The 24,110-nt window shown below is 50.8% G+C and overlaps 12 protein-coding genes across 12 annotated transcripts; 4 read left to right on the top strand and 8 right to left on the bottom strand.

Moving 5' to 3' along the window:
• Positions 1 to 230: 230 nt before the first annotated feature.
• N7506_011088 (TauD/TfdA dioxygenase family protein) lies at positions 231 to 1,418 on the bottom strand (the record flags this gene model as incomplete). Its single annotated transcript, XM_056960381.1, has 2 exons — positions 231 to 358; positions 425 to 1,418. 2 exons carry the CDS (start codon positions 1,416 to 1,418, stop codon positions 231 to 233), a joined length of 1,122 nt encoding a protein of 373 aa, XP_056806536.1.
• Positions 1,419 to 2,597: 1,179 nt separating this feature from the next.
• N7506_011087 (EXPERA domain-containing protein) lies at positions 2,598 to 3,267 on the top strand (the record flags this gene model as incomplete). The annotated part of the gene is made up of 4 exons (XM_056960380.1): positions 2,598 to 2,682; positions 2,731 to 2,922; positions 2,991 to 3,143; positions 3,200 to 3,267. The coding sequence occupies 4 exons, from the start codon at positions 2,598 to 2,600 to the stop codon at positions 3,265 to 3,267; spliced, it is 498 nt and encodes a 165-aa protein (XP_056806535.1).
• Positions 3,268 to 3,345: 78 nt separating this feature from the next.
• Positions 3,346 to 4,693, bottom strand: ddiA (putative DNA damage-inducible v-SNARE binding protein Ddi1; the record flags this gene model as incomplete). The annotated part of the gene is made up of 3 exons (XM_056960379.1): positions 3,346 to 4,034; positions 4,092 to 4,515; positions 4,553 to 4,693. The coding sequence occupies 3 exons, from the start codon at positions 4,691 to 4,693 to the stop codon at positions 3,346 to 3,348; spliced, it is 1,254 nt and encodes a 417-aa protein (XP_056806534.1).
• Positions 4,694 to 5,020: 327 nt separating this feature from the next.
• On the top strand, positions 5,021 to 6,160 carry N7506_011085 (cinnamoyl-CoA reductase; the record flags this gene model as incomplete). Its single annotated transcript, XM_056960378.1, has 4 exons — positions 5,021 to 5,438; positions 5,492 to 5,664; positions 5,714 to 5,810; positions 5,865 to 6,160. The coding sequence occupies 4 exons, from the start codon at positions 5,021 to 5,023 to the stop codon at positions 6,158 to 6,160; spliced, it is 984 nt and encodes a 327-aa protein (XP_056806533.1).
• Positions 6,161 to 7,423: 1,263 nt separating this feature from the next.
• N7506_011084 (putative citrate synthase) lies at positions 7,424 to 8,998 on the bottom strand (the record flags this gene model as incomplete). Its single annotated transcript, XM_056960377.1, has 5 exons — positions 7,424 to 7,506; positions 7,558 to 7,640; positions 7,699 to 8,448; positions 8,542 to 8,739; positions 8,787 to 8,998. The coding sequence occupies 5 exons, from the start codon at positions 8,996 to 8,998 to the stop codon at positions 7,424 to 7,426; spliced, it is 1,326 nt and encodes a 441-aa protein (XP_056806532.1).
• A 283-nt stretch (positions 8,999 to 9,281) lies between these two features.
• On the bottom strand, positions 9,282 to 9,809 carry N7506_011083 (GFA family protein; the record flags this gene model as incomplete). Its single annotated transcript, XM_056960376.1, has 3 exons — positions 9,282 to 9,362; positions 9,417 to 9,625; positions 9,689 to 9,809. 3 exons carry the CDS (start codon positions 9,807 to 9,809, stop codon positions 9,282 to 9,284), a joined length of 411 nt encoding a protein of 136 aa, XP_056806531.1.
• Positions 9,810 to 10,099: 290 nt separating this feature from the next.
• Positions 10,100 to 10,672, bottom strand: N7506_011082 (uncharacterized protein; the record flags this gene model as incomplete). The annotated part of the gene is made up of 1 exon (XM_056960375.1): positions 10,100 to 10,672. The coding sequence occupies one exon, from the start codon at positions 10,670 to 10,672 to the stop codon at positions 10,100 to 10,102; it is 573 nt and encodes a 190-aa protein (XP_056806530.1).
• Positions 10,673 to 11,058: 386 nt separating this feature from the next.
• N7506_011081 (uncharacterized protein) lies at positions 11,059 to 11,741 on the bottom strand (the record flags this gene model as incomplete). The annotated part of the gene is made up of 4 exons (XM_056960374.1): positions 11,059 to 11,112; positions 11,164 to 11,370; positions 11,428 to 11,546; positions 11,600 to 11,741. 4 exons carry the CDS (start codon positions 11,739 to 11,741, stop codon positions 11,059 to 11,061), a joined length of 522 nt encoding a protein of 173 aa, XP_056806529.1.
• Positions 11,742 to 13,140: 1,399 nt separating this feature from the next.
• On the top strand, positions 13,141 to 15,461 carry N7506_011080 (putative C6 transcription factor (Leu3); the record flags this gene model as incomplete). The annotated part of the gene is made up of 7 exons (XM_056960373.1): positions 13,141 to 13,181; positions 13,241 to 13,292; positions 13,343 to 13,449; positions 13,506 to 13,811; positions 13,862 to 14,299; positions 14,360 to 14,619; positions 14,686 to 15,461. The coding sequence occupies 7 exons, from the start codon at positions 13,141 to 13,143 to the stop codon at positions 15,459 to 15,461; spliced, it is 1,980 nt and encodes a 659-aa protein (XP_056806528.1).
• Positions 15,462 to 17,375: 1,914 nt separating this feature from the next.
• On the top strand, positions 17,376 to 19,798 carry optB (small oligopeptide transporter, OPT family; the record flags this gene model as incomplete). The annotated part of the gene is made up of 2 exons (XM_056960372.1): positions 17,376 to 19,077; positions 19,134 to 19,798. 2 exons carry the CDS (start codon positions 17,376 to 17,378, stop codon positions 19,796 to 19,798), a joined length of 2,367 nt encoding a protein of 788 aa, XP_056806527.1.
• Positions 19,799 to 20,342: 544 nt separating this feature from the next.
• N7506_011078 (cytochrome P450) lies at positions 20,343 to 21,990 on the bottom strand (the record flags this gene model as incomplete). Its single annotated transcript, XM_056960371.1, has 3 exons — positions 20,343 to 20,781; positions 20,835 to 21,641; positions 21,698 to 21,990. The coding sequence occupies 3 exons, from the start codon at positions 21,988 to 21,990 to the stop codon at positions 20,343 to 20,345; spliced, it is 1,539 nt and encodes a 512-aa protein (XP_056806526.1).
• A 757-nt stretch (positions 21,991 to 22,747) lies between these two features.
• N7506_011077 (alpha/beta hydrolase) lies at positions 22,748 to 24,003 on the bottom strand (the record flags this gene model as incomplete). The annotated part of the gene is made up of 3 exons (XM_056960370.1): positions 22,748 to 23,198; positions 23,221 to 23,616; positions 23,678 to 24,003. The coding sequence occupies 3 exons, from the start codon at positions 24,001 to 24,003 to the stop codon at positions 22,748 to 22,750; spliced, it is 1,173 nt and encodes a 390-aa protein (XP_056806525.1).
• Between the last annotated feature and the right edge of the window lie 107 nt (positions 24,004 to 24,110).

The following is a 24,110-nucleotide window of genomic DNA, read 5'->3' as shown; positions in this document are numbered from 1 at the left end:
GGTATTTGTTTTTGTAACTCTAGGCGTGAGGGTGGGTAATGAAAAACGAAATGTTTCAATGCTAGAAAGAGTATAGCTTTAAAATGTTCATATGCTTCTCTTGTCTCTCAAACTGTAGTAGATTCATTCAACCCGAAACAATGCCTGTTCATTATTCTAAGTAGATGGTATTTCGAAATATTAAAGCATCAAGCGTATAAGATCAACCAAAACTCCTGAGCCCAAACTATTTATTCAAATTCCACGGTTTCCTCGTCTTCATGCACAGGGATGGGCTTTTCGCCCAGCGCAATCAAACGGAAGATATGACGAGCTTTGGCGCCGAAATCATCATCCAAGTAATCCACAATTGCGGAATCTGCATAACAGTCAGTTTGAAATTCCCAAGTCAAACAATGTTTAGAAAAAATCGGGCGAAACTCACGAATAGTCGAACGGTTATCAAACAAAACAATTGTCCTGGGCTGCCAGCGCACTCTAGCTTGGAAATCATGACCCGTAACCAAATGGTTCATCAAGAAATCCAAAACCCACTTGGTCTCTGAATCCTTCAACCCATCGATCCTTGTAATAAACTCTCCATTCAAAAACATGCACTTCTCCCCTGTCACCGGGTGCACCCGAATAAGCGGGTGAACAGTATCAACGGGATCCTTCCTGACCAAACCACCCGTGAGACGGGTGTGATCGATCATTTTGCGCGAGGAATGCGTCACCTTCAACGTATCTAGGAAAGATGTGACGGCCGGTGAAAGGCGCTTGTAGGCCATATCCGTCGAGGCGAAGACGGTATCACCGCCGACTTCCGGGCCCTGCAGGAGACCAAGCATGACGTAGCCGGGAGGCTGGATCTCATAGCTGACGTCCTGGTGCCAGAGGGTGGTGGTAGTGCGCTGAGAGAGGAAGCGCTGGATTTCCTCTCGGTTGCCATCACGGTGAATGATGTGGAATGCCGGGTGGTCAGTCATGGAGCCTGAGACGGGCTGGTAGTTTGGCTTGCCGAAGTGGCGCATGAATGATTCCTGGGCATCGGGGCCGGCGTCGATGAGATCTTGATCTGGGAAGGCGAGAACCTTGCGCTCTGATATCAGGAGGGCCAGTTCATCTTTGGCTGTGTCGGAGAGACTGGATAATTGGACATTTTCAACAACTGAACCGATGGCGGGTTGGATGTCGGTGACTTTGGCACCGGCCAGCAGGTTTGGCTTGGACTTGTTGCGCACGCGCAGAGCTGGGTCGTTGTAGGTGAATGGGGTGAGAGGCTCGAACCAGACGGGATCCCATGATGGGAGATATTGGGGGTACTTGGTTGAGATCTTGGATTTCTTGTCGACGTCGATATAGGGAATGTTGATGTCGTAGCTAATTGGGATTTCCTTGGGCTGCTTAGGCCGGAGAACGGGGGCCGAGGAAGGCATAGTGGAGTCGAGAGATGGATAAGATGGATAAGATGGAGAGTGGGTAAAGGAGAGGGATTGGAATCTTATATAGCAGAGACGGGTCAAGTATATGAACAGCGGTCAAGCATTGAGTATTTCCTAAACAGTCAGATGTGATGTAAATCCATAATTCGCCTTTATTTCTTTGAGACCTCGAAATTTCAGGGATTCCGCCACCTCGGCTCAATATTCTTTTTTTTAAAAATAATATTATATTATTATCCCCGAGCATTTTTCGATTATTTTGAAAAAAAAAGGAAAATTCCCTCCTATTTCCCCCCTATACGAGTATACACCGCTATGCAGTTCTTTGTCCGATAATGCAGTTGGGTTTACAATTGCATTATCTGTGATCTATATGCATACTTGGGATCTTGGAGGCTTTTCAGTACGAGTCTCACAGTATGGAGAGATTCAAAAGATGCATAGTTCGGTATGTAAAGATAAGTGCAATGGCCCAACGATGCCGTGTTTGGGCATAGAAGATCATTGCGGTCTATCGAAACCAGGGAGGCCCTTGTTACGTGCATTGATGTCAACATTTGCCCTAGTTGGGGAGGACTAGTAGTGTACCAAGGTCCTTTGGTGGATCGTAAAGGATCGGGCCGATGACCCAAGGACTTTTGCTATCCCAGTAGCTCAGCTGTGAGCTGTAAGCTATCCGGACACACGAAGTGCCGGGGAGGCTTGACGAGTGTCATAGAATCGGAGAGCAAACGAAGCCGAAGGAGAAAAGTCAGGCCACTAGTCGCACCTTAAAATTGAGAGAAGCAGCGGTGAGTGCTTTGCAAGGTACTCTGTGGGCCCCCTTGGAGGGCGGCAGGCGATGTGTCAATTCCACGGCGATGGTACAGAGCGGTTCGATATTCAAAGAAAAAAGCAAAGAGAGAGTTTCATAGTCTATCTGACTTAGTCCTAGTACTTTGTTAGCTTCACCCACAGCTCGTACTTCTGTCACTTTTCCAGATTGTTCCGGGGTCACCTGACTGCCTAACGGTTGGGAGATCTTCCCCTACGTCAATTGCTCCCCCGTACTCCTGGGTTCTTGGGTTCTTAGGCTCTTGGGCTCTTACCGGCTACTGGCTCCCACTCGCTCCCACTCGCTCCCACTCGCTCCTCTCTTCCTACTCATTCCTTGTGTACCCATACTCTAGCGCAATGACTTCATCGCCCGATCTCGGAATGCGCAAGCGCGATATCGCCTATCTGCTCTTCTTCGTCACCCATGTCCCTATCATCTTCCGTGAGTGACCGCCACTTCTTTCAATGTGATCCGGCTAACAAAGACCAGTCGTCGACACCGTCCCGCTGCTCCCGACCGTCCTCCAGACAAATCTCTCCCACCAACTCCGCGAATTCTACATCTCCACTTACCAAGACAAGTTCTTCTCGGATCCGCCATCATGGTTCACCGCGTTCATTTGGATGGAGCTGCTGTACCACGTTCCCGCCTCCGTACTAGCCGTGCGCGCTCTGCTTAAGAGTATGTCATTGCACGGAAATTGCCCGAATCTCCCCGACCCATAAGAGTCCACAACTGACAGTGCCCAGACCATGTCTATCTTCCAATCCACCTTCTCATCTTCGGTCTCCAAGCTTTCCTTACCTCCTTGACGTGTCTGGTGGACGTGTGGAGCTGGGATGATCGCACAACGGCTCAAAAGCAGCAGATCACCTCGCTGTACGGTCCGTACGTCGCGTTGGGTACGTTGCCTCCCCCACTCGACTGTCTACAATCTACAGTGAACTGACAGCCACAGGTGGTTACATGGCTCTCGATGGCATCGGGCGACTACGCAAGGCGCTTCGTAAGAGCAAGCAAGAGTAGACAGAATCTAATGTAATGCTGCTGTAATCGTACAATCATTATGCTAAAGCCCAAACGCCATTGATGCAATCCGAAATATCAAATAAGGAATCCAATGGCACCGTCCAAGTCACCGTGAGCCGCGTCGAGGGCGCGAACGGCTTCCTCGCGCGAGAAACCCAGCTCCGTGATCTTGGCAATGGAATCCTGGGGCCACCTCGACGCGGGTCGGATGTTGATCCTGGGCGCAGCAGCCGGAGCAGAAGCCGGGGCCGGAGCAGAGCTAGAGCTAGGAGCGTTATTTTCGGCTTTATGAGTCACGGCTCCAGTACGGGCGCCAACTTCCGCTCCATCGGCGCCCTTCACTGTAGGTTCGGCTTCGAACTCGTCAGTGAGTTCCTTGGGGATATCCCCCTCGCCGAGGAAGGGGACAGCCTGGTCCTGAATGACGAGTGCACCACGCTGGAGATCGATACAGGCTTGGTGGCGACGAAGCATGTCGAGTCCCAGCAGCAGGTCGATTTGCTTACCCTCCATGACGGTGAAGGAGCAAGGGAGGAACATCTCGCCGATTTTGATCTGGGCCGAGTGGACACGGCCGAGGATTGGGGCGGTGCCGACTCCCTTGGCGATACCGCCGTAGCGGCGGTCGACGAGGCGCATGATGTTACAGGCTGTGGCGCATTCGGGGGACATGATTGTGACTTGGGCGCCGGAGTCGACAAAGGCGTTCAGGCGGTGACCGTTGACTTCGACGGGGATGTAGAGCATAGTAACACGCCCGAATGCTAAATTCAACTAGTTAGCTTGATCTTCATTTGGAATCCGCGGAGGATGACTCGTACACTCTGGGTGGTGCTCCATGGCATTGTGTAGGTTTTCAGTAACGGCATTCTGGCGAATGATCTCCTCAATTTCCTTCTGGTTATCAGGGTTGAACGGATCGGCATTAAGCATAGCGATGCGAGCTTCCTTCTGAGCTTCTTGCTGTGCCTCGCTCTGCTGCTGCCTCAGCAGAACCTCGCGGAACCGCTGGGCGTTGTCGGCTGCCTCGGAGAGTTCTGGGTTCTGCCTGCGCACAGCCTCGCGCACGCGAGGATCACCCAGAATGTGTAGCCGGATTGTTTCCGGGTCGGGCATTCCGGGGCGCGGGGCAGGTTGTCTTGAGCTGGAGGGGGCGGACGGACGAGGGGTCGGTTGTTGGGGAGTGCGGAGAGTGACGTGCACCCCAAGCATGTCGCCTTCGGAGATTCCCACTGATTCAAGGGTCTGTGAGGGGGGTCTGGAGCAGCTGATTGTTATATACGATCTGCTGGGCTTCTGGAGCGATGCCGGTATCGCTTTGAACAATGGCTTTCAGAAGCTCGATTGTCATGTCACCGCCAACTTCCAGGTTGATGAGGTCGGAGTCCGCATCGGGGCGGATCACGCTGACGGTGATACGCATTTCGGCACAAATTCAGAGAAAGTGAATGAGGAAGTACAAGTCAAAATTTGAATAGAAAGTCGAATGGAGGGAAGAGGTGAGGGCCAACAGAAAGAGAGATTATTAAAGCGGGAAGGGGAACGGACACCTGAGGAGCTCCCTTACATCCACTTCGGATCTTGCTAACGCTTTTCTCTCCTGCGCGAAACCCCGCGATGGGTTAGCTCCAATGGCCATGGACTTTTGTCTATTCCGGACCTCGCACAGCGGACAGGGGTGTCACTGGATATATGAGACAACGTCCCCTCGAACTGGATCTTACTGGATCTTACAACTGTTGATCCTACCATGGCCAGCGAGACACTCCCACCACAGTCGCGAATTCTCGTCACCGGCGCTAATGGATTTATCGCCTCACACATTATCAATTTGCTCCTCCAGCGGGGCTACCGAGTACGCGGGACCGTCCGTGAGCCCCGACCGTGGCTGGACCAACTGTTCCAAAAGTACGACTACGAGTCCGTCATCCTTCCAGACCTGGCTCAGCCGCACGCCAGCCTCTTCGATGATGTTGCGGGCGTAGTGCTCGTCGCGACAGACAATTCATTCGACCCGGACCCCGCACTGATCGAGAGAGTCGTGCAGGGAACGCTGGCGATGCTCGAGGCAGCCAAGAATAGCGCTGTCAAGTCGGTGGTACTGACATCATCGTCTGCAGCATGCATCACGCCTACATATGCGTCGGAGCCTACTGTGATCGACAACGGTTGGCAATTTACAGTACATAGATGTGCCGAGCATGTATACTAACAGCCGTAGCCACGTACAACGACGCAGTCGTCGCCAGTGTCCAGGCTGGGAACCCGCAAGAGATCGCTCCCGGACATGCAGTCTACGCAGCGTCCAAGACTGAAGCGGAGCGTCAGGCTTTCAAATGGGTTGAGGAGAACCAGCCACGCTTCCGGTTCAATACGGTAGTTCCCGACAACGTGGTGTGGAAATTCCCATTTCTAGAGACGTGCATTAGTGCTAATGTTTCAGATTGGCTCCCGCATCAATCCTAACGTCCATGATCCCGTAGCGCCCATGAAGGCTCTTCTCAGCGGGAAGGACTTCTTTATGAGGATTTACCCTCCTGGTAAGTTCGTTCTATTCCGTGTCTCTAGATCTTAGAAATGGTAAACGCCTCTAGGCTGGTATGTCAACGTCGAAGACACGGCCCGTCTTCACATCGCTGCGCTTCTTGATCCGAAAATTCAGTCGGAACGCATCTTTGGCACAGCAGCCAAGTTTACGTGGCCCGAAGTCATTGCAATACTGCGCAAGCTCCGTCCCAACAGTAATACCCCGGATGCGCCAAACGATCACCAGTGTCAACTCGACTACGTGCTCTCAAACAGAGCCGAGCAGATTTTGCTTGACTTCTTCGGATCCGGCTGGGTTTCTCTGGAGGTTTCACTGGAGCAAGCCATTCTTGATGTTGAGTAGCTATTTTGGTCTGATTTGGTAGGTTTATTTGGCGTGTAGCTAGTATACGTAGCACCCTCTCCTAGCAATGTACCCAAATTGTTGTTCCGTTCAAACCCCAACCTTAGAAAGCAACTTAATTCTTTTGAAAACTGCCGAAGCTGGCGCTGCATATTCACCGAGCCAAAAGAGACTAATTGCTTCCAAGGTTTTTATGTACACCTCCCAAAGAGGAAATCGCAGGTGAGATGGGTGATGCGCACTCGGCCCATCTTTGCATAACGCACGAAATCTACAAGCCTGCAGACGGAAAAAGCAAGTACGGAGATTTTGACCCAATAGATTGCAATAAGCATTTATGGCACACATTCATTCTTTCATCCCGCGCCTGGTTTCGCAAAATTGCAGGCCCTCGGTATGTGTACAGAATCATTTTTGACCTTCTTCAAGATGGCTTATGGCAGCTGGAGTGAGTGTTCTAGTTCAAGCATTTCGTAGGTTGGTTTTGAAGAAAGTACGATATAGCGTTACACCCGTCATTTACTACCATTACACTACCTTTGTCTCACTCTGCTCACGGTGGATTTGGTTCAAGTCCGTTCAATATCCATTCATCGGTTTTGCTAAGACGTAGGCATGATGGGAGTTTCTCAATGGAGAGGATGTATTTGACCATTTCTTTCTTTGCGGCGTAGTATTCACTTTGATCTTTCTCTCGGTCTCTGCAAATGGCCCATTCGCTAGGTCCGGGCTTCTGCAAATCCCATATTGATACAAAGATCGGATCGGTGTTCATGATTTCCGATGGAGAGCAAACAGTCCTAGGGTGAACGTGATAGGTCTTCGGGCTCTGGTGACACGGTAATCTCTACATCTGACCACCTCGATGAGAAGATTCGTTGGCTACAAGTGCACTCCGGCCTCTGGTATGATGCTTCCAAGGTTCCAGGGCTCCAGGATCCGGGAAAAAAGAACAGGACCCTGCGCTCTCTGCCGGAGCTATCTGTAGATTCGACGGCTTGAATTGGTGCCGCTCAATAGGCGTGGCTTTATCAACCGGCACAAAGATAGCTGTTTTGCACATGTCGAGTCAAATGACCAAAAACAGAGTGTGGATCTATTCAAGCCTTGTCCTCTCAATGAAATTGGCAAGCAACACATCATCCACCTACTCAAAGTTGGTCGCTGCGACGTAGCTAGAACACAATACTCGACATTTTGAAAAGTGCGACCTAATGAAGAATCTTGACAGCTCTGTCTAAGGGGAAAGATAAAAATTTCAAGCTAGATTTTCGCCACAACGCCCCGGGCAGGCTCAGCACATCCGGTGTAGAGATGAGTTGGTCGAAATAGCTTGCCTCGATTGACTGCATCTTGTCAGCTTCAGGAAGAAAAGGGCACAGAACGTGAGCCCCTACGCGTGTACTCTCTCCAATGCGCCATTATTCCAATAATGCGATGGACAAGCATAGCTGCCGGGATGATATCTGGCTCAAATCCACTGCTGTAATATCAGCCTTATATGCATGGCATGGGAACGGTCAAATAGTCCCGCATACATCCCAGTGAACACGAAGTTTCCATAGAAATCTGCGTTTGGATACAAGCCCCGGCTACGGAAGTAGTCATCTTGTTCTGCCGCTTGCTCGATAGCTTCGGCAACTTTCAATAGTGGTTGAGGAACATCTCTCAAGTCACTGAGAATGCTTCGAATGGGAACTACCCGCGGGTCCATTCCTTTGTAAGTGCGGTGGCCATAGCCAAACAGCTTTTGTTTGCCTGCCCTGACATCTTGCATGAAGGCTGGGACATTCTTTGGTTCACCAATGGCGCGTAAGGTCCGCTGCGCAGATTCAGTAGCTCCAAAATGCAATGGCCCGTGGGCAGAGGTTATGGCAGCTATCAGACAAGACACCGGATCTGCCAGAGAGGATGCTGTCACCAGCGCCGTGAACACACTCAAAGCCATTCCATGCTCAGCGTTCAGGTTTCCAAAACGGCGGAAGCAGGATAACCGCCTGGGATCTGGAGAGTTAGTCAAATGGTCTACCAGACCAGCCATTGCGAATAAATTTTCATAGTAGGTTTGATTGAGAGAAGGTGGCCTCCAATTGATACCGAGTCGGTGGCAGCGGACAATCCCGAACACCACCGCATAAGCTGCAACGGTTTGAAGGATCACTCGATCGGCTCTTTGGATATCAGATTGGTAGATCGTCGCGTTGGCGGATGCTGGGATAACATCGGGTAAAAACGCCAGGTAAGCAGAAAGACCCGCAAGGATCAGTGGAAGCGGACTGGTGGTGCGTCTAGATGAATGTCTCACTGTTAAGAACACTGACACGTGTACCAACGAGAAAGAGAACGACCCAAGAGATAAAAGATTAGTGAGAATATCTTACGGAAGATTCAAAATACTTTGATGCACAGTGTCGGGCACTTCTTGCATGTACTGCGCCAGTCGTTGGCGCAGATCTTCTCGCTGGACATCTGTTGGATACGTAGCCCACAGCAGCAGATGGAACATCTCCTCGAAATCAGATTCCCATAGCTGCTCAAGGGTATAGCCACGATATAACAGCAGGCCACGCTCATGGTCACTGGCACTTGTTAGCCAACACCCGCAATGTAGTGTGTAAATACCGACGAAAAGCTGATCTCCGAATGGGTCACGGTAGTATTTTGCAAGCCCGGATCATGCACGCGCAGTCCATGGCTGACTTGATCTGCGCGATCGGAACCGGTTGCATTGGCCTTGATACGTTGCAAATCGACTGCTCGAATTGAGTTTCGACGGATGGGAATCTCATAGTTCGCGTCGGTGCGGGAGTCTCGAATAAACAATGTGCCTGAGGACATGGTGAAGGCCTGTGAGTGTATCTGTTAATTTCAATATAAATTCCCGAATACGGAGTACCGATAGAAGAGATTTGAGGGTCTCGGGCTTTTGTGAAATAAGCTGCCAAGGGCCGCATGTTGGTGTCACCGAAATTCCGACCTCAGTAGCTTATGGTCGAGTACGGAAGAAAGTTTGAAAGTATTGGAGTATCAATTCAGTTCATAACTATTCAACTAGCTTGTATTCGTAACCACTCATTAAATCTGGAAGTTTTTCCAACCCAATTTCTGTCCCAATGAGCGCCTAGTTGGGCATGTGCTCGAAGGGCTTGGCGAGGTGCTCCTGGCAGAAGGGAAGTTTGCTGACAGTCCAGATCTCAGTATCCTGAATATGATGTCAGTGGTTATCCGTATTCGTGTAATGGCCACGGTAACTTACGGGCTTCAGAGTCTTCTTGATCTCAGTGTCCAGGGTACCGGCCTTAAGAGCGATGATCTCGGGGGCGGCATCGGGGTCGTGAGCGATCGGCGAGCCACACTCAGAGCAGAAGATGCGGTGGACAGCGTGGCCGGAAGAACCCTTACCAGCCCAGCTCTTGACGGGGCCGTTGATGGTCAACTTCTCCTTGGGGACGACGGAGACGAGAGCTGAAAGTGAGAAGTCAGCAATGGTGATTCATCATTCACCGGGTACAGTTGGGAGTCACCCACAGTAGGTAGAGCCACTCTGGCGCTGGCAGTCATCGCAGTGATCATAGGCAGTGATCAAAGGCGCGTCAACGTCAACGGTGTAAGTAACAGCCTTGCACAGGCAGTGTCCGGAAAGAGGCATGATGATGGAATTGATTCTCGCAAGGTACTTGAAAAGATGATGAGGACCTTAGGAGGGAGGGGAGCTATTTAAAAGGTCTACAGATGCCCACTCTGGACGGTCTAAACGGAGTATGCTTGCTCCAGCAACTTCAAGCATTATTTGTCACTCTACAGGTTCGGTGAGCCAGACAAATCTTAGTTGCGTCACCAATACGCTGTACACGAGCTCTCTCCTTCAGCTCTTTCGTATCCACATTCCCGATCCTGTGTTCCAAATCGAACATCGTTCCAGGTTTTGGAAGTCATTGGTCAAGCTGGGGGAGCTGCACGGTCGTGACAAATACTTGCCCCGCCGTGGCTACTGTGCCCCTCCATCGCGGCCCCAGCCACACTCTCACTCAGTCGCTCCACCAGCGTGGAGTGAGATTTCTCGATGTTGCGCCGCACAAAGAATGCCATGCCAAATGGACACCGCAATTCGACTTTTTCGCGGAGATACACTCCTTCTGGCTTATCTTTGAGTTCGGGCTCAACTTCCGATCCCGTCCGATTGGAGCAAACTGTCCATTCATTCCAAATCTCAACGCCCAGCGGTGCATGAATATGTGTTCGGAGCCCCCGAGGCGTATCATGGAAGCTCGCTTGGTAGTGAATTTTTCCCTGAAGGAGGCCCGGGACATAATCAATGCGGTCGGTCAGAGTGAACCAGACGTGGACGGATTCATCTGAAGCATCCGCGGGCGCGGGGCACCGCTCGTAGTGGATCACCAAGGGGTTCTGCTCAATCATAGATCTATGATCCTGAAGCCTTGCAATGATCGTCTCCTCGGAGACCGAGTCATGCAGAAACGTGAGGCTGGAGAGCTCGCTTTGCCTCTGCATATTGATTCAGCCAGGAAAGAGTCTCGGCCGTGACTGTAAGTACCCCGCTCTTGTTTGGTAAATCCCTGCAAGCTGGGTCAGGCCCGTACAAGTAGCCTTTTTAACGTGAAGCCGGTCCTCTTGGCGTGCTCTCTGCTTCTTCTGTAAGGCAGAATAGCGGGTCAGGATACATCTCCTGACCAAACTTTCAGCGTGGACCATAATTGGATACACCAAAATAGGGCTCTTCGGGCACTGTGGGTCTATTTATGTATCACATATGACATCATTCGTTGAGAAAGGCTCCAGGGCTATGCTTATGGGTCAAAGTGTATTGCTGTGCATTATGACATACGCTCTATATTTATGTCCAGAGCTAATTCACACGACCGCAAGGGCTGCAGGTGCTACACGCTAGCAAAGCTGCCTCGCCGGGAATTGTCGATCTTGTCTGCAGCACTCTGCCGGAAATTGTTGGTAAATGTCACCAATGTTGGACACTCATCACTTACCTGTAACTGAGCTGCTACACCCCCTCGTGGGTTTCGACCACCATAAGCTAATGCTTCAGCATGCTGAGCACCTCTGGCCTCATCTTTTGTGACAAATGTAGGCACATCTGCTGGGGCAGTGAGCCCAAGGGCCTCATTATTCTCGGCAATCGACCGAACTTGGGCGGATACATAGCCAACTCCAGGCGGTTGGTTGAATGCACGACCCTAGGGATCTATTAGTTAGGAAGTTTGCTACGGGCTGTGTCCACAAGAGCCACTAACCTCTGTAGCTTGTATCTCCTCTGCATCATTTATCGAGATAGAGGTTGATGGCTTTCGAGATACCTCGTCAACTTTGTCCTCGAAATTCATTTGTCTCATTGAAAGACTTTGTGCCGTTGCTAAGGAGGGTCAGCTCTGGACTAACTGAAGAACCAATCGTCCTGGCTCTGACCTGCTGGTCCACCCCTTGCAGGACCATGCCCTGTCATCGCACTCTCTGCCTGGGAGATGGCGGAAACATCATCCCGTGTGATGCGCTGTCCGCTCTCGGCGGCAAGTTGAATCTCAGCGACGGTAGGAATGTCAAAACTCATGATCTGTTCTGGAATAAGTCAAGCTTTGGTCCTTTGGTCCTTTAGCCTCGTTGTATTGATCTATATAGCTCAGTCGTCAAGGCGCTGATGTCACAGTGATGGCAATGCCATAGTTCAGTTTGCCCTCGAACATCAGTGGTGGTGGTGGCGTTTGCTGTCTCCAGATAGAATCGAATGTTCGACTCAAGCCGAGTTCGCGGGGATGCCGATGCACCCAAATTCAGCCTGGTCGTCGTTTCCACACCCGCCGCCAATGCAAAGGTCCCCAACCTGAGACCTCGTGGAAACCTTCAGAATGAAACAGGGACTATGTGCACTAGACCATGCCAGAAACAATTCAAGAGACGAGTTAGAAAGTTGCTCACAATATTCTGTAAACTGTATGTCCTTCTCAAAAAATCCAAACTCGTTGGATGTCTCCATTTGGTTCCACGGGTCACCTCCGGCAGATTGCCTCTATCTTAAAACATCTGAGCCTCACCAAAAGAACACAACGATGTTCACCTGGGCAATGGCGAGTCTGAACCCATCATCTTGTTTGCCGCCTTGCCACCAACCACACTTGATTCGAACGTTCATTGATTACCGACCACCCAAACAGAGCAATGATGACTGCCACGTTGTGTGATATCGCACGTAAGCTCTATCATAGACCTTCAATCAAAATGATTCCTGAAGTGATAGACCCACGGTACCAAGTCCAAGTCGCGACCAACGTGTCCTCCCGGTGGCCGCAGTTCTTGTCTAGGGTCTTTGAATCCGCCCTGTGGAGTCCATGCCTCATTCTCATTCCAACCTCTGCCCACGTATGGGATGTTGGACTTTCACCGCTATGCACATCTTATTTGACAGTGCAAATTGTCAAACTTAAAAGGGATGGTAAATTTAGGAAGAGTTGAGCCGTGATCATACACAGACTCATTTCCACATAGGCAGTGATACTGGAATAATTGACCAAGCTCCATTGTGTAGACAAAGCTTTCCAAGTGAAAGTCATAGGAACCTTCTGAGGTTGACGAGGGCGAAGGTTCATATGGAGCGCTCAATATACTCAGATCGAGCTGACGATAACATTGCTATGACTCGTATAATTTCTTTGGGCCTAATTTGCGCATTGGCGTCCGAATCAGCCTCGTACAGTGGTGATGCTTATGTCCTCTTCGTGTTTTCCAGGTTGAGAAATGAGAAGGAAGCGACTAGACCGGCAGTATCACCGCCAAGCCTACAGGCGGTGGGTCAACGGGATCGGCGTCACATGACAAGTACTTTCGTCCAATCATAGACTTAAGATCATCCCGTTACCGGCATTGAGCTTCACAGAACTTCTCTTGTCATCAAGCCAATACTTTTAGGCGACAAGGAGTAATGATCTGAGTGCCGGTTTCGCTTGGTCCTACATATGGAGTCTCGATATCAGATTCAAAACCCCGACAGTACACCGTACGAGCCCCACTTTCTTTCCGTTTCCAAGATTGAGTGCATTCTAAGATGAGATACAGAGTACTACCCAAAAAAGGGAAAAAAGCATGCACTCAGTGCCGCCAGCAGAAGGTATTTCTACTACTTCCACATCTCGAATTTTTATATTGACCACGTTGTAGTCCAAATGCGACGTCTGGAGAGATGAGACTGTGCCATGTTCCCGGTGCAAAAAACACGGCTACGAATGTACCATTGATGATGGTTTCACCAGAGAACACAAACGGCGGTAAGAGCTCTTCATCCCAAGGAATGAGGCCGATCATCTAATAATACCCCGAGCAGACGATTGAATGAGCTCGAAAGAGAGAAAGAGCAACTGCGCCAGCAACTCCAGATCTCCCGCCATAGACCATCAGACCATCCTGCCATTGATGCAGCACCAGCAACCGCCGGAATTGGAGTGCCGTCAGGTTTCAACTCCAATGTTGGCTCCGAAGTCTCCCAGAAATTGGCATCTCTACCCGAGCACGAATTATCACTGACGGATTCGGCATCTGGCACAACAACCCAAGGAAGCGAAACCACGAGATCGCGCTCCCTCAGGGGTGTTACGGTCACTGGCGAAGAGATCGATGATTTGTACCAAATGTGAATATCCCAAGGACAATCTTGGTCAGATGTGTCTAATGCTTTTTCAGGTTCTTCCGCCACTACGCCTCGTTCCTTCCAATTCTCGATGCGCAAATAAAGCCTAATGCATATTATGCACAGTCTCCCTTCTTATTCTGGGCCGTCATTGGTGTCTGTAGCCGGTCATATCCCCGTAACCCGACACTACAGACAGCCTTGGCCCAGGGAGTGACAGAAATGGCATTCTTGTCTGTCTTGTCAACTTGCGCTCCATGGTTCACAATTCAGGGTCTGCTACTGCTGTTAACATGGCCCTTTCCGAAAGAAAATCGACCCGATGTGACTTTTCCGTTGAGTGGAATGCTGCTCCACGTAGCGATGCAAAACGGCTTTCATATCCCGATGTCAAGTCACGAATTCTCGAGAGTCAAGATTCCAGCACCATCAGAAATAGATATGATTCGGCGCTCAGAGCTCTGGGCCCAATGCGTTTTGGTCTATCAGCGGTAAGTGTATCAAGTCCCAGTGCACATTGTGGACATCAAACGTTCTGATCATATGTTTAGTTCTTGTGTCATTAAAGGTCAATCTCCCCGCAACATTGTCAGTCTAGCGCAGGATCCCATGCAGCGCCAAATGCTCTTCAATATGATAGCCCCAGATCTAGCTCAAAAGCTCAGGTGCCAAGAACTCGTTGGAAGCTGCAGCGAAGCGGTTCTTGAGAACGGGGTACGTGCTATGTCTTTGGATCAGGAGTTGTCCTTGGACAAAGCGTTGCGATCATTTGAAGACCAAGTGGACGAGATTGAGTTGCAGACGATAGCTGGTTTGTTACCTGGCCACTGTTTCCTAACAACTCTTGATTGCTAATTGATCTTCTCATGCTACCCAGATGATGAGAGATACCACCTTCTCCTCTGCCGAATGGCTATACAAAGCTTCCATTTCTATAAAACGCGTACAGTTGTGTCCAGTGGGTGTTTAGCGCGTCTCATAGCCACTGCTTGCGGCTTGGTGGACTACATCCAAACCTTGGCAGACAGGATGGGGTTCATTTCTATGGCACCTGTTCAAGTGGGGTTCGGTCTGCTTTTAGCTTCGATGTCACTACTACGCATCCTCAAAAGTAAAGCTGCTGTTGCCGGGTTAGACGCCAACCGCGCTCGAGTTTCCTTCTTCATGGCCATCAATCTGGCAAAACAGATGTCTACTGACAGAACAGACACAGCGGCCAAAACTATCACGGTGTTGAATCAACTTTGGAACAGCAGCAAAGCATTCCGCAAACCCGATGGCTCGGAGTATACCTCTCTCCGCATTCGAAGTCGCTTGATCCTTAGTCCGATTTTGGACGCTGTCTGGTGGTGGCGGGATGAATTCGACCCCCACACCCGTGCAATAGTACGGGGCACCGAAAGCACAGACGTTGGCGGTGCAAGCAGGGCTACTAATATGCCTGGCGGAAATATGGGACATTCTATTGGAGGAGCTGACCAAACCAGGGAGCCACTGGGGAGCGTATTTCATAATATGGGACCACCTCCACAGGAAGAGTTTATGATGGATGAAGATTTCTTTTCTAAATTTGAATGGGCGATCAGTGAGGAAGACTTTCTCTCGTTGGGTGCTTTCCCCACAGACTGGTCATCCACCAACAACATACCGTGAAACCCAACAGACGACGGTCTAAAGTACGATTGCTTATCTCTCCGAGGGTATTGAGGTTGTTGTTACCAGGTCGAATACCGAGGAAAATCAACCACAATGCAATAACCACATGTGCAGCTGTCATCAGATGGGCCAAGGAGGGGCCACGACGCTACCCCAGACTAAGCATTTGCCGAGATAAACATCGGCAAACACAATCTGCAGGTCAATCAAGCCCACATTCCGTCCTCGCCAGGTTCCTCGTGGGGACGTCAAAAGAAAGATCTCACCGGAAATTCCGAAACTCTAGCCTCTACGGAGTACCACGTTTCTCGCTAGCGTTGGGATTGAATGCATGCAGATAGTGTTGAACGCGCGGCTCGCGGAGCCACTACCGGATAATTGACTACCGAGTCTGAGTATGCAGTAGTCACTGCAGATTGCCGTTTTGAAAGGATATGACCCGCGAGGCTTCTGTCGCAAAGTGCCGAGAACCTATTTCCTGAGTGAATGGATTGGCACGTTTCATCTGAGAAGGTTGCTGTGGGGGGTTGTTCCGGTGGCAACATGGACAACATGGAATTTGCCAGGCGGATTCCAACAAATTCACGTGCTTTTCTCTTTGGAATCAATCGTCTGAGCTGTGCAGCTGTTTGTACCTTACGGATTTGTTCAACCTCGATGTGAAACGTCGAAGCAAAGGGATGATCTACAACCCTCCTCTCGGCTCAGCCCTGTCCCTGGGGCCGCTCTGTCTCCACGGCTAGCCTGGGAGGTTAAAGCTTAAGGCTTTTGCCAAAGAAGCCGATCCCCTGGTCGAAGCTTTCATCTAGTTCATGGAATCGAGACAGCCCAAGATCCAGCCTCGGTCGCGATTTATCGCCTTGTCTTGCGCCATGGACCCTGCCAGTGCTCATATCACGCGATACTGTGGCCACTTGAGACAGCGTGGAACTAGCGCCCAACACCCCTGCAAGTCCGTAGGTTCTCCGGTGTGAGACACAAGCCATACACTATCATTTGCCACTAGTGCAGCAACCTTGCCTTTCGCGGAATATCACCTCGAACGGAAGCGATTTGGAAACCCGCTAGAAAAGTTTCCCCGCATTTTTTGTATTTTGTTGACACCATTCTCCAAACTTTGCCCTAATGAGTTTCGCAATTATTTTGCATCAATCTCAGAAGTGTGAACAACAACATTGGAAGATATGACCGGACGCCTTGTGGCAGATTGCGGGAGCCCATACTCCGCATGAGCCTTGGAATCGCAACAGCCATGTGCTTAGCGTCGGAGATGGTCCAATCGGGCTTCTGTTCGGGCCGCGATGCATGCAATCTATTGGTCGGTTTGGTGGCTATCTGATAGTGGCATAATTTAGCTGCGAGGCTAGTACGAATGCGGCTGGTGCTGGCTGGCATAGTTTGGCCCAAGGCCTTTCGACGGGCTTGTCCCCCGGCTTATCACTGACAAGCTCTCGGATGCTTTTACTTGTGCCCCCTGTATACTTCGGAGTTTTCCGCTCACATAGGTGCATAGAAGCATGCGTCTGGAGGATCCAGGCCAAAGTAACCCAAGAAACGCCACAAATTGGGAAATCCGAGCGCGGGCAAAATCACACGGCATGTTTACTTGCCTACATTGGCGCTACGCCTGCTTTGCGCCTCAATATCCGTCTCGCCGTTTCTTTGCTTTCTCCACTTTACTCCTATCAAATCAGAGACAGCGAATTGCTGTGAATACACTCGGCTGGGGTTACATTTCACTCTCGCTTCAGTTCAAGAGATCGCGATAAGGCGGACCTCCGTCGGCCTCGTTGTCTCTCCAAGCTTAAATCAGACCATATATCTTTCCAATCTTCCTCTTCTCCAATTCAATCTTCTTTCTCCATGAACTACGCTTCCTCGTGAACCTTACATTTGCTCTCCCCATTCATTATGGAGAAGGACGAATCTATTGCCGTCACCACCGGTGCCATGGTCGATGAGACCGCACCGGATGAAACACTCAAGCAACTCCGTAACCTCAAGGACCACCACCACTGGGATCCTAACCTTCCTGAGGATGTTGTTGACGAGCTTGACGAGGCCTTGCACACCACCGATGAGAAGACTCAAACCGCCATTGCCCACGAACTATTGGACAACTCTCCATATCCTGAAGTCAGGTCTGCCGTTTCCAACGTCGATGAGGGTGGACCTGTCAACACAATCCGTGCCTGGGTCATCGGTTTGCTCTTCGCAACCATTGGCTCCTCTCTCAACATGCTGTTTTCCATGCGCCAACCTTACATCGTTATCCCTTCATACATCGCACAAGTCGTGGCATACCCATTCGGCAAAGCTTGGGAGAAGTATATGCCAGAGAAGAGATTCCGTGTTTTTGGCTATGAGTTCGAACTGAACCCGGGCCCCTTTACAAAGAAGGAGCACACTATCGCAGTCATTATGGCAAACGCCACCTTCGGAGGCGGCGCCGCCTATGCTACGGACGTGCTTTTGGCTCAGCGGGCTTTCTACAAGCAACATTTCGGATGGGGCTTTGAGATCCTCATGTGCATCTCTACTCAGATGCTGGGCTTTGGCATAGCAGGCTTCTTCACTCGCTTCTTGGTCGAGCCCGCTGCCATGATCTGGCCGTCCACTCTGATTAATACCTCCCTCTTCACTGCCCTCCACGACCGATCGCTGCCAGACCCAAGCAAGGTCTCGGGATGGACTGTTGGAAAGTATCGCATGTTTCTGTATGTCATGCTTGGTTCTTTCTTCTGGTATTGGATTCCCGGATACATCGCTCCATTCCTGAGCATCTTCGCTTGGGTCACATGGATCAAGCCAAACAACGTCGTCGTCAATCAACTCTTCGGTGGTGCGACCGGTCTTTCGCTCATCCCCATGACTTTTGACTGGACTCAAGTTGCAGGTTTCAACTTTAGTCCTCTGATCGCTCCATGGTATGCTATCTCCAACACCCTGATTGGCATGGTCATTTTCTTCTGGATCGTCGTGCCCGGAATTCACTATTCCAACATGTTTTACTCGCAATTCTTGCCTATGAGCGATTCCAACAGTTACGACAACACCGGTGTCAAGTACAACGTCTCCAAGATCTTGACTCCCGATTTCACCTTCGATGCCTTGAAGTATGAGAACTATTCTCCTCTGTTCTTGTCCAGCACCTTCATGATCTCTTACGGCCTTTCCTTTGCCAGTATCATTGCTGTGCTGGTCCAGACTGGTCTTTTCAACGGCTCTGATATCTGGGCCCGATTCCGCCGTGTGGGTAGAGAGGAAGAAGATGTCCACGGTCGCCTCATGGCCAAGTACAAGACAGTTCCCCTTTGGTGGTATGCCGCCGTCTCTCTTGTAATGATCGCCATCGGCTTTGGTGTCGTGCTAGGCTGGCCTACACGCATGAGCTGGTGGTCTTTCATCATTGCGCTTTTGATCGCAGTTGTGTGGTTCGTCCCCCTTGGTATCATTAAGGCATCCACCAACATCGACATTGGTCTCAATGTCATCACCGAGTTCATCATTGGTTACATGCAGCCTGGTCGCCCCATGGCCATGATGCTGTTCAAGACCTATGGCTACATCACTATGTACCAGGGCATGTACTTCTCTCAGGATCTCAAAATTGGTAAGTCTTTCCTCGCTCTGATATTCTCTCTTGCGTCTTATTGACAAGTGCACCAGGTCACTACATGAAGATTCCTCCCCGTGTAACCTTCTCGGCCCAAATGGTCGCTTGTCTGTGGTCCTCCCTCGTGCAGATCGCCACTATGAACTGGGCTCTCGGAGCCATCAAGGACGTGTGTGACCAGAACCAGCCTAACCACTACAGCTGCCCGAACGGCCGTGTCTTCTTCAACGCCTCCGTCATCTGGGGTGTCATTGGCCCTGCACGCATGTTCTCCCCAGGCCAACTGTACTCACCTCTAATGTGGTTCTTCCTCGCCGGTGCCATTCTCCCTGTAATCATCTGGTTCGGCGCGCGCACTTGGCCCAAGAGCCCGATCAAGTACCTCAGCGCTCCTATCATCTTCGGAGGCGCCGGTTTGATCCCACCCGCCACTCCTCTGAACTATCTTTCCTGGGGAATTGTCGGCTTCGTCTTCAACAAGTGGATCCGTGACCGCTTCCGCGGTTGGTGGATGCAGTACAACTACATCGTGTCCGCGGGTCTGGACGTCGGTCTTGCACTGTGCACCATCTTAATTTTCTTGACTCTTAACTTGACCGACACCAATTTCCCTTCGTGGTGGGGTACGGACATTGCGTCCAATACCATGGACACGATGGATACTGCTATTCGGAACCCTGTCTCGGACGGTGAGACTTTCGGTCCTGCCAAATGGTAGTCCGTTGCACCTGAGCCTTTGGAGGAGGTACTTCAGAGTACGATAAGTGAGAGGTCTTGATTCCGCCTATGTATCTTTAATTCACGCCAGATATGAATCCTTATGATACCATAATACCAGCAACCTTTCGATGACTTTATTCGTGTGCGATGGTCCTAAAGAACATTGGAAGATGGGGTTGTCATCCTAAGCTGATGTCTTGGTAGTTCCTAACAGTATTTGAAGCGACCTCCAGGGCTTGGAAGCAACCTGATAAATAGAAAACATTCATTTGTAATGCAAGTATCAAAAATAATACATACGCCCATTGTGCTTTGTTATCAACAGCCTGAAGACTGAGAATAAGGTATAATGTGGCAGGACAAAAGGAAATTCATCAGCGGCCGCAGTATCCGATCACTTCAAAGTGATACAAACACCACGACCAATCTCATCGAATCATGACAGCGCATTCCGATTCAACATACAGTCCATATGTAGCCCAACGGGGCATAAATATGCATCCACCCTAGGTCCAACCTATTTCTGAATTCCAATGTGGGACTCAAACGCGGCGACGGCGCATACCGACCTGCAAGCCAAGGGGCTTGCGCAGGAAACCCTCGCGGGTCTCCATGGGGCCATCCTGTTGCATCTCAAACTCGAACAGACGGAAGACAGTAGCGGCCATAACGAGAAGTTCCATTTCGGCGACGTTGCGGCCGACACAGGCACGGGGTCCGTGGCTGAAGGGGATAAAGGCGGCCTTCTGGCGAGCGCTGAGACGCTTGGGGTCCCAGCGCTCGGGGACGAATTCTTCGGCATCGGCTCCCCAGATCTCCTTGGAGCGGTGGATGGTGTAGCTAGGCACAGAGAGCACATCACCGGCCTTGAAGATGTGTCCACAGATTTCGACGGGAGCGGCACCGGCAGGGATCTCGCGGGGAAGACCCATGGCAGAGGTGCTGTGGATACGCATTGTTTCCCAGATGACCCATTGGAGGCTGAGGAAAGATGTCAGTGAGTGATTCGGAAAAACAGGTGGTAGGAAACTTACTAAGGGATCTCCTTGACCATGGCGTGGGTGGGAACTTCAATGTCCTTGGGGAGAGCTTCATCGAGGGCCTTGCGGAGCTTGGGAAGAACATGTGGGGTACGCATGCACCAGTACAGGATAGCGCAGGCAGTGTTAGAGGTAGTGTCGGAGCCAGCAATCAACTGAGTGAGAGCTTCGGCGGTGAGTTCAGCGAGTTCAAGTTGGTTTCCGTTGCCGTCCTTGCCTTCCATAAGGCGGGCGAGCAAGTCAACACGAGTGTTGTTGGCCATGACCTCGGGCTTGACACGCTCGTTGACACGGGCAATAGCAATACCAGCCAGGTTCTCAACGGCTTCCATACCTTCGCTGAAGAAACGGTCGGGGATCCACTTGGCGAAAGGAATAAGAGACGGCATGCAACCCAGAGTAGCGGAGACCTCTCCACGACGGTTCAGAACCTCAACGGCAGCGACGTACTTGGGAGGATCCTTGGGGTCCTTGCGCATCTCGGCAATATCCTGGCCCTTGTCAAGCATACCGAAGGGGGCACCGAAGGCGAGATCACCAATGATATCGAAAGCAAGGAAGTTGAACCAGTTGAGAGCATCAAGGCTAGCATATCCAGTCTTAGGGTTACCCTGCAGGTCAGACATCTTCTGCCACTGCTTCACAAACTCCTCAACATTGCCGTGGATGTACTGCTCGAACTGTCCAATGGACTTGGCACTGAAGGTATGGGAAACGGTCTTGCGCTTGCGGGAGTGCTCGGCACGGTCACGAGTGTTGAACAAGCCACGGCGGATAGAGACGAAGGCATCGTAGAAGTCACTGGTTTGTATTTAGCAAGGGTGTCAAAAAGCTGATTGGGTGTGGATGTCACTTACGCCTTCAAGAAACCGTTTCCATGTCCATAGACGCTCTGGATAGCGGCATCATCGGCAATAGAGACCTGGGTGGGCGAAATGCGCACAAACTTTCCATGCTTCTTGTGGGCGTCGTCGATAGAAATATACTTAATACCCCAGCGGGCTTGAAGGAGAAGCCAAATGTTGGTGAATGCAGCAAACCCAACAGTGGGGATGTCACGTAGATGCGACCGTTGTAGGTAGGGCAGGAGGTAGTAGGCTACGGCAAGGCCGAGCAGGAGAAAGGGAACGTTCTCGAGAGTCAACAGCATAGCTGCGATCTGTCGGGCTATTGAGGAAGGGACAAAGTGATCCTCGAAGGAGAGCGGCGGCGAGCCGTATACAAAAGTGTCAGGTCGATCAAATGTCTTGGAGATCCTGAAAACGGATAATGAAACACAAGTCCAGCGAAAGATGTAAGGGCATGCAAGAGGACAGAGATAGATCACAACCAATTCTCAAAAACGAGTTGGCTTGATATTTATGAAGCGCTCTGTATAGAAGGCGAATTAATCCCCGAGGCAAAGGTTGGATGGCCGGGAAGTAGTTTCGGTAGTGTGGAGCAGAGACGTTGGCAGCGTGGATCCGTGGAGAGTGCCGTCTCAAGCCTCCGAGCCCCCGGCTTTCGGTTATTCCTCTGAGGACAAATCAGCGTGCCCGAATTATCCATACTGAATGCCGTTCGCGCATCTTTGTCAATCCTCGATGCTTGATTTGCCTGATTTGCCCGAAAAGTGTGGGGGACGAAAGGCACGCGCAGGATATGATTCATCACTATGTGTCACGCGCAGACTTGAGTTTGTGGCCTGATTTACAGGGCATATATTGGTGCCTCGTCTATAAGGCTACATGTGTCGTCATTCGTTGCCTTACTTTTGCTTCATTCACAAGGTGTCAATCAGGTGTTCACGAGGTGTTCATTTCAGCAACCGTCAATTAAATTATGTATGGCTGGGTAAAAAAATGTACATGAAATCCCGTCTAGGCTCTCTATTCTCGTTTATTTCTTCGTTATATCACTCAACCTGTTCAGAAGTCGTGATGGTGACGAGCCTCGTGGTCATGGCTCGCGCTCACCAGGCCCTGAGCGCCCAAGAAGTCGTTGATCTGCTGGTAGGCTCCGGTTGAGTTGTAGTGCAAGTTGATGCCGTGTCCGGTTTCGGGTTGGATGTAGGCAGTGAAGGCACTGGCCTTGGGGAAGACAGCCTTGACACCGGCAGGGATGGAAGCCGAGGAGTCGGTGGTGTAAGAGCAAGCACCACCACAGAACGCAATGTCATTCTCACCATCAATCACGTACACTGGACCGGTGAAAGGACTGGATGTTGGGAGACCAGTCATGGTCATGAGTTCACCCACGGTCATGGGCTGCTTGTTCTTCTCGGCATATGACAGGATTCCCTCGTCGAAGTTGCCGGGGTAGAAGAAGAGGAACTTGTTGGTGCCAATGTCGGAGTTGACCAAGTACCCACTGGTGTAGCTGTCGCGAGGAGTGGCGGGACATCCAGGGGGGGTGGTTCAGGTTGGCCTGTTGGAAGTTGGCGCCGGAGAGGAAGACGGGCATAGAGGCAATGCTGGCGGAGAATCCAGTGAGGACAAGCGCATCCGAAAGGTCGGGGTACATAGCGGACAAGGCGACAGTCTGAGCAGAGCCGAAGGAGTGTCCAACGTGGACAACCTTGGAGGGCTTCTGGATGCCTTCGATGCTGCCGTCGCGCACCTTGCGGGTCAACTCAGCCAAGGCCTCGATTTCAAGGAATGACTGGATCTCGTTCTTCGCATCGCCGTGGGAAGATTTGCCGATGCCGAGTCGGTCATAAGAGAAGGTGTGGTAGCCTCGGGCCAGGACGTAGTCCACGTAGGAGTAATTGAAGTTGTGGTAGGGCAAGTCCCAGTATCTATCCATCACGATCAGTACACTTATACTATTTTACCACAATGGTCCATCCTAGAACTTACGACTTGTCAAAGCCCATGCCATGAGTCAGGATCTGGAGCGAATGGCCACCGGGTCCCGAGTTCTTTGGCATGCAGTATTGGGTTGAGATATTGTAACGTCCACCCACGGTAGCATAGCCAGATAAAGCCTCCTCGGTGATGTTGCCGCCAGTCTTGGACGAAGCGAGAGCGAAAGTGGTAGCGTCCAGGTTGGTCTCGGGAGTCTTAATGTTGTCGAAAACGCCATTGCGTGCTGAAATATCGACCTCCACGGTGGCATTGAAACAAGTCTTAGCAGAGGCGATGCCGGCGGCCAAGGCCCAGAGGCCGATTGTTGAAGTATGCATCTTGAGCCGTATATCTTTTTGATCTCCGCACTCAGCTTGGTCCTAGGGGATTGAACTTTATATATCAATGGTCTACATGAACGAGCTAGAAAGTGGATTGAATCATA

The sequence above is a fragment of the Penicillium brevicompactum genome (genome assembly GCF_028827555.1).
Source record: "Penicillium brevicompactum strain IBT 35665 chromosome Unknown utg000007l_segment0_segment0, whole genome shotgun sequence".
NCBI classification, from domain to species: Eukaryota; Fungi; Ascomycota; class Eurotiomycetes; order Eurotiales; family Aspergillaceae; genus Penicillium; species Penicillium brevicompactum.
This window is presented reverse-complemented; position numbering and strand designations above follow the sequence as displayed.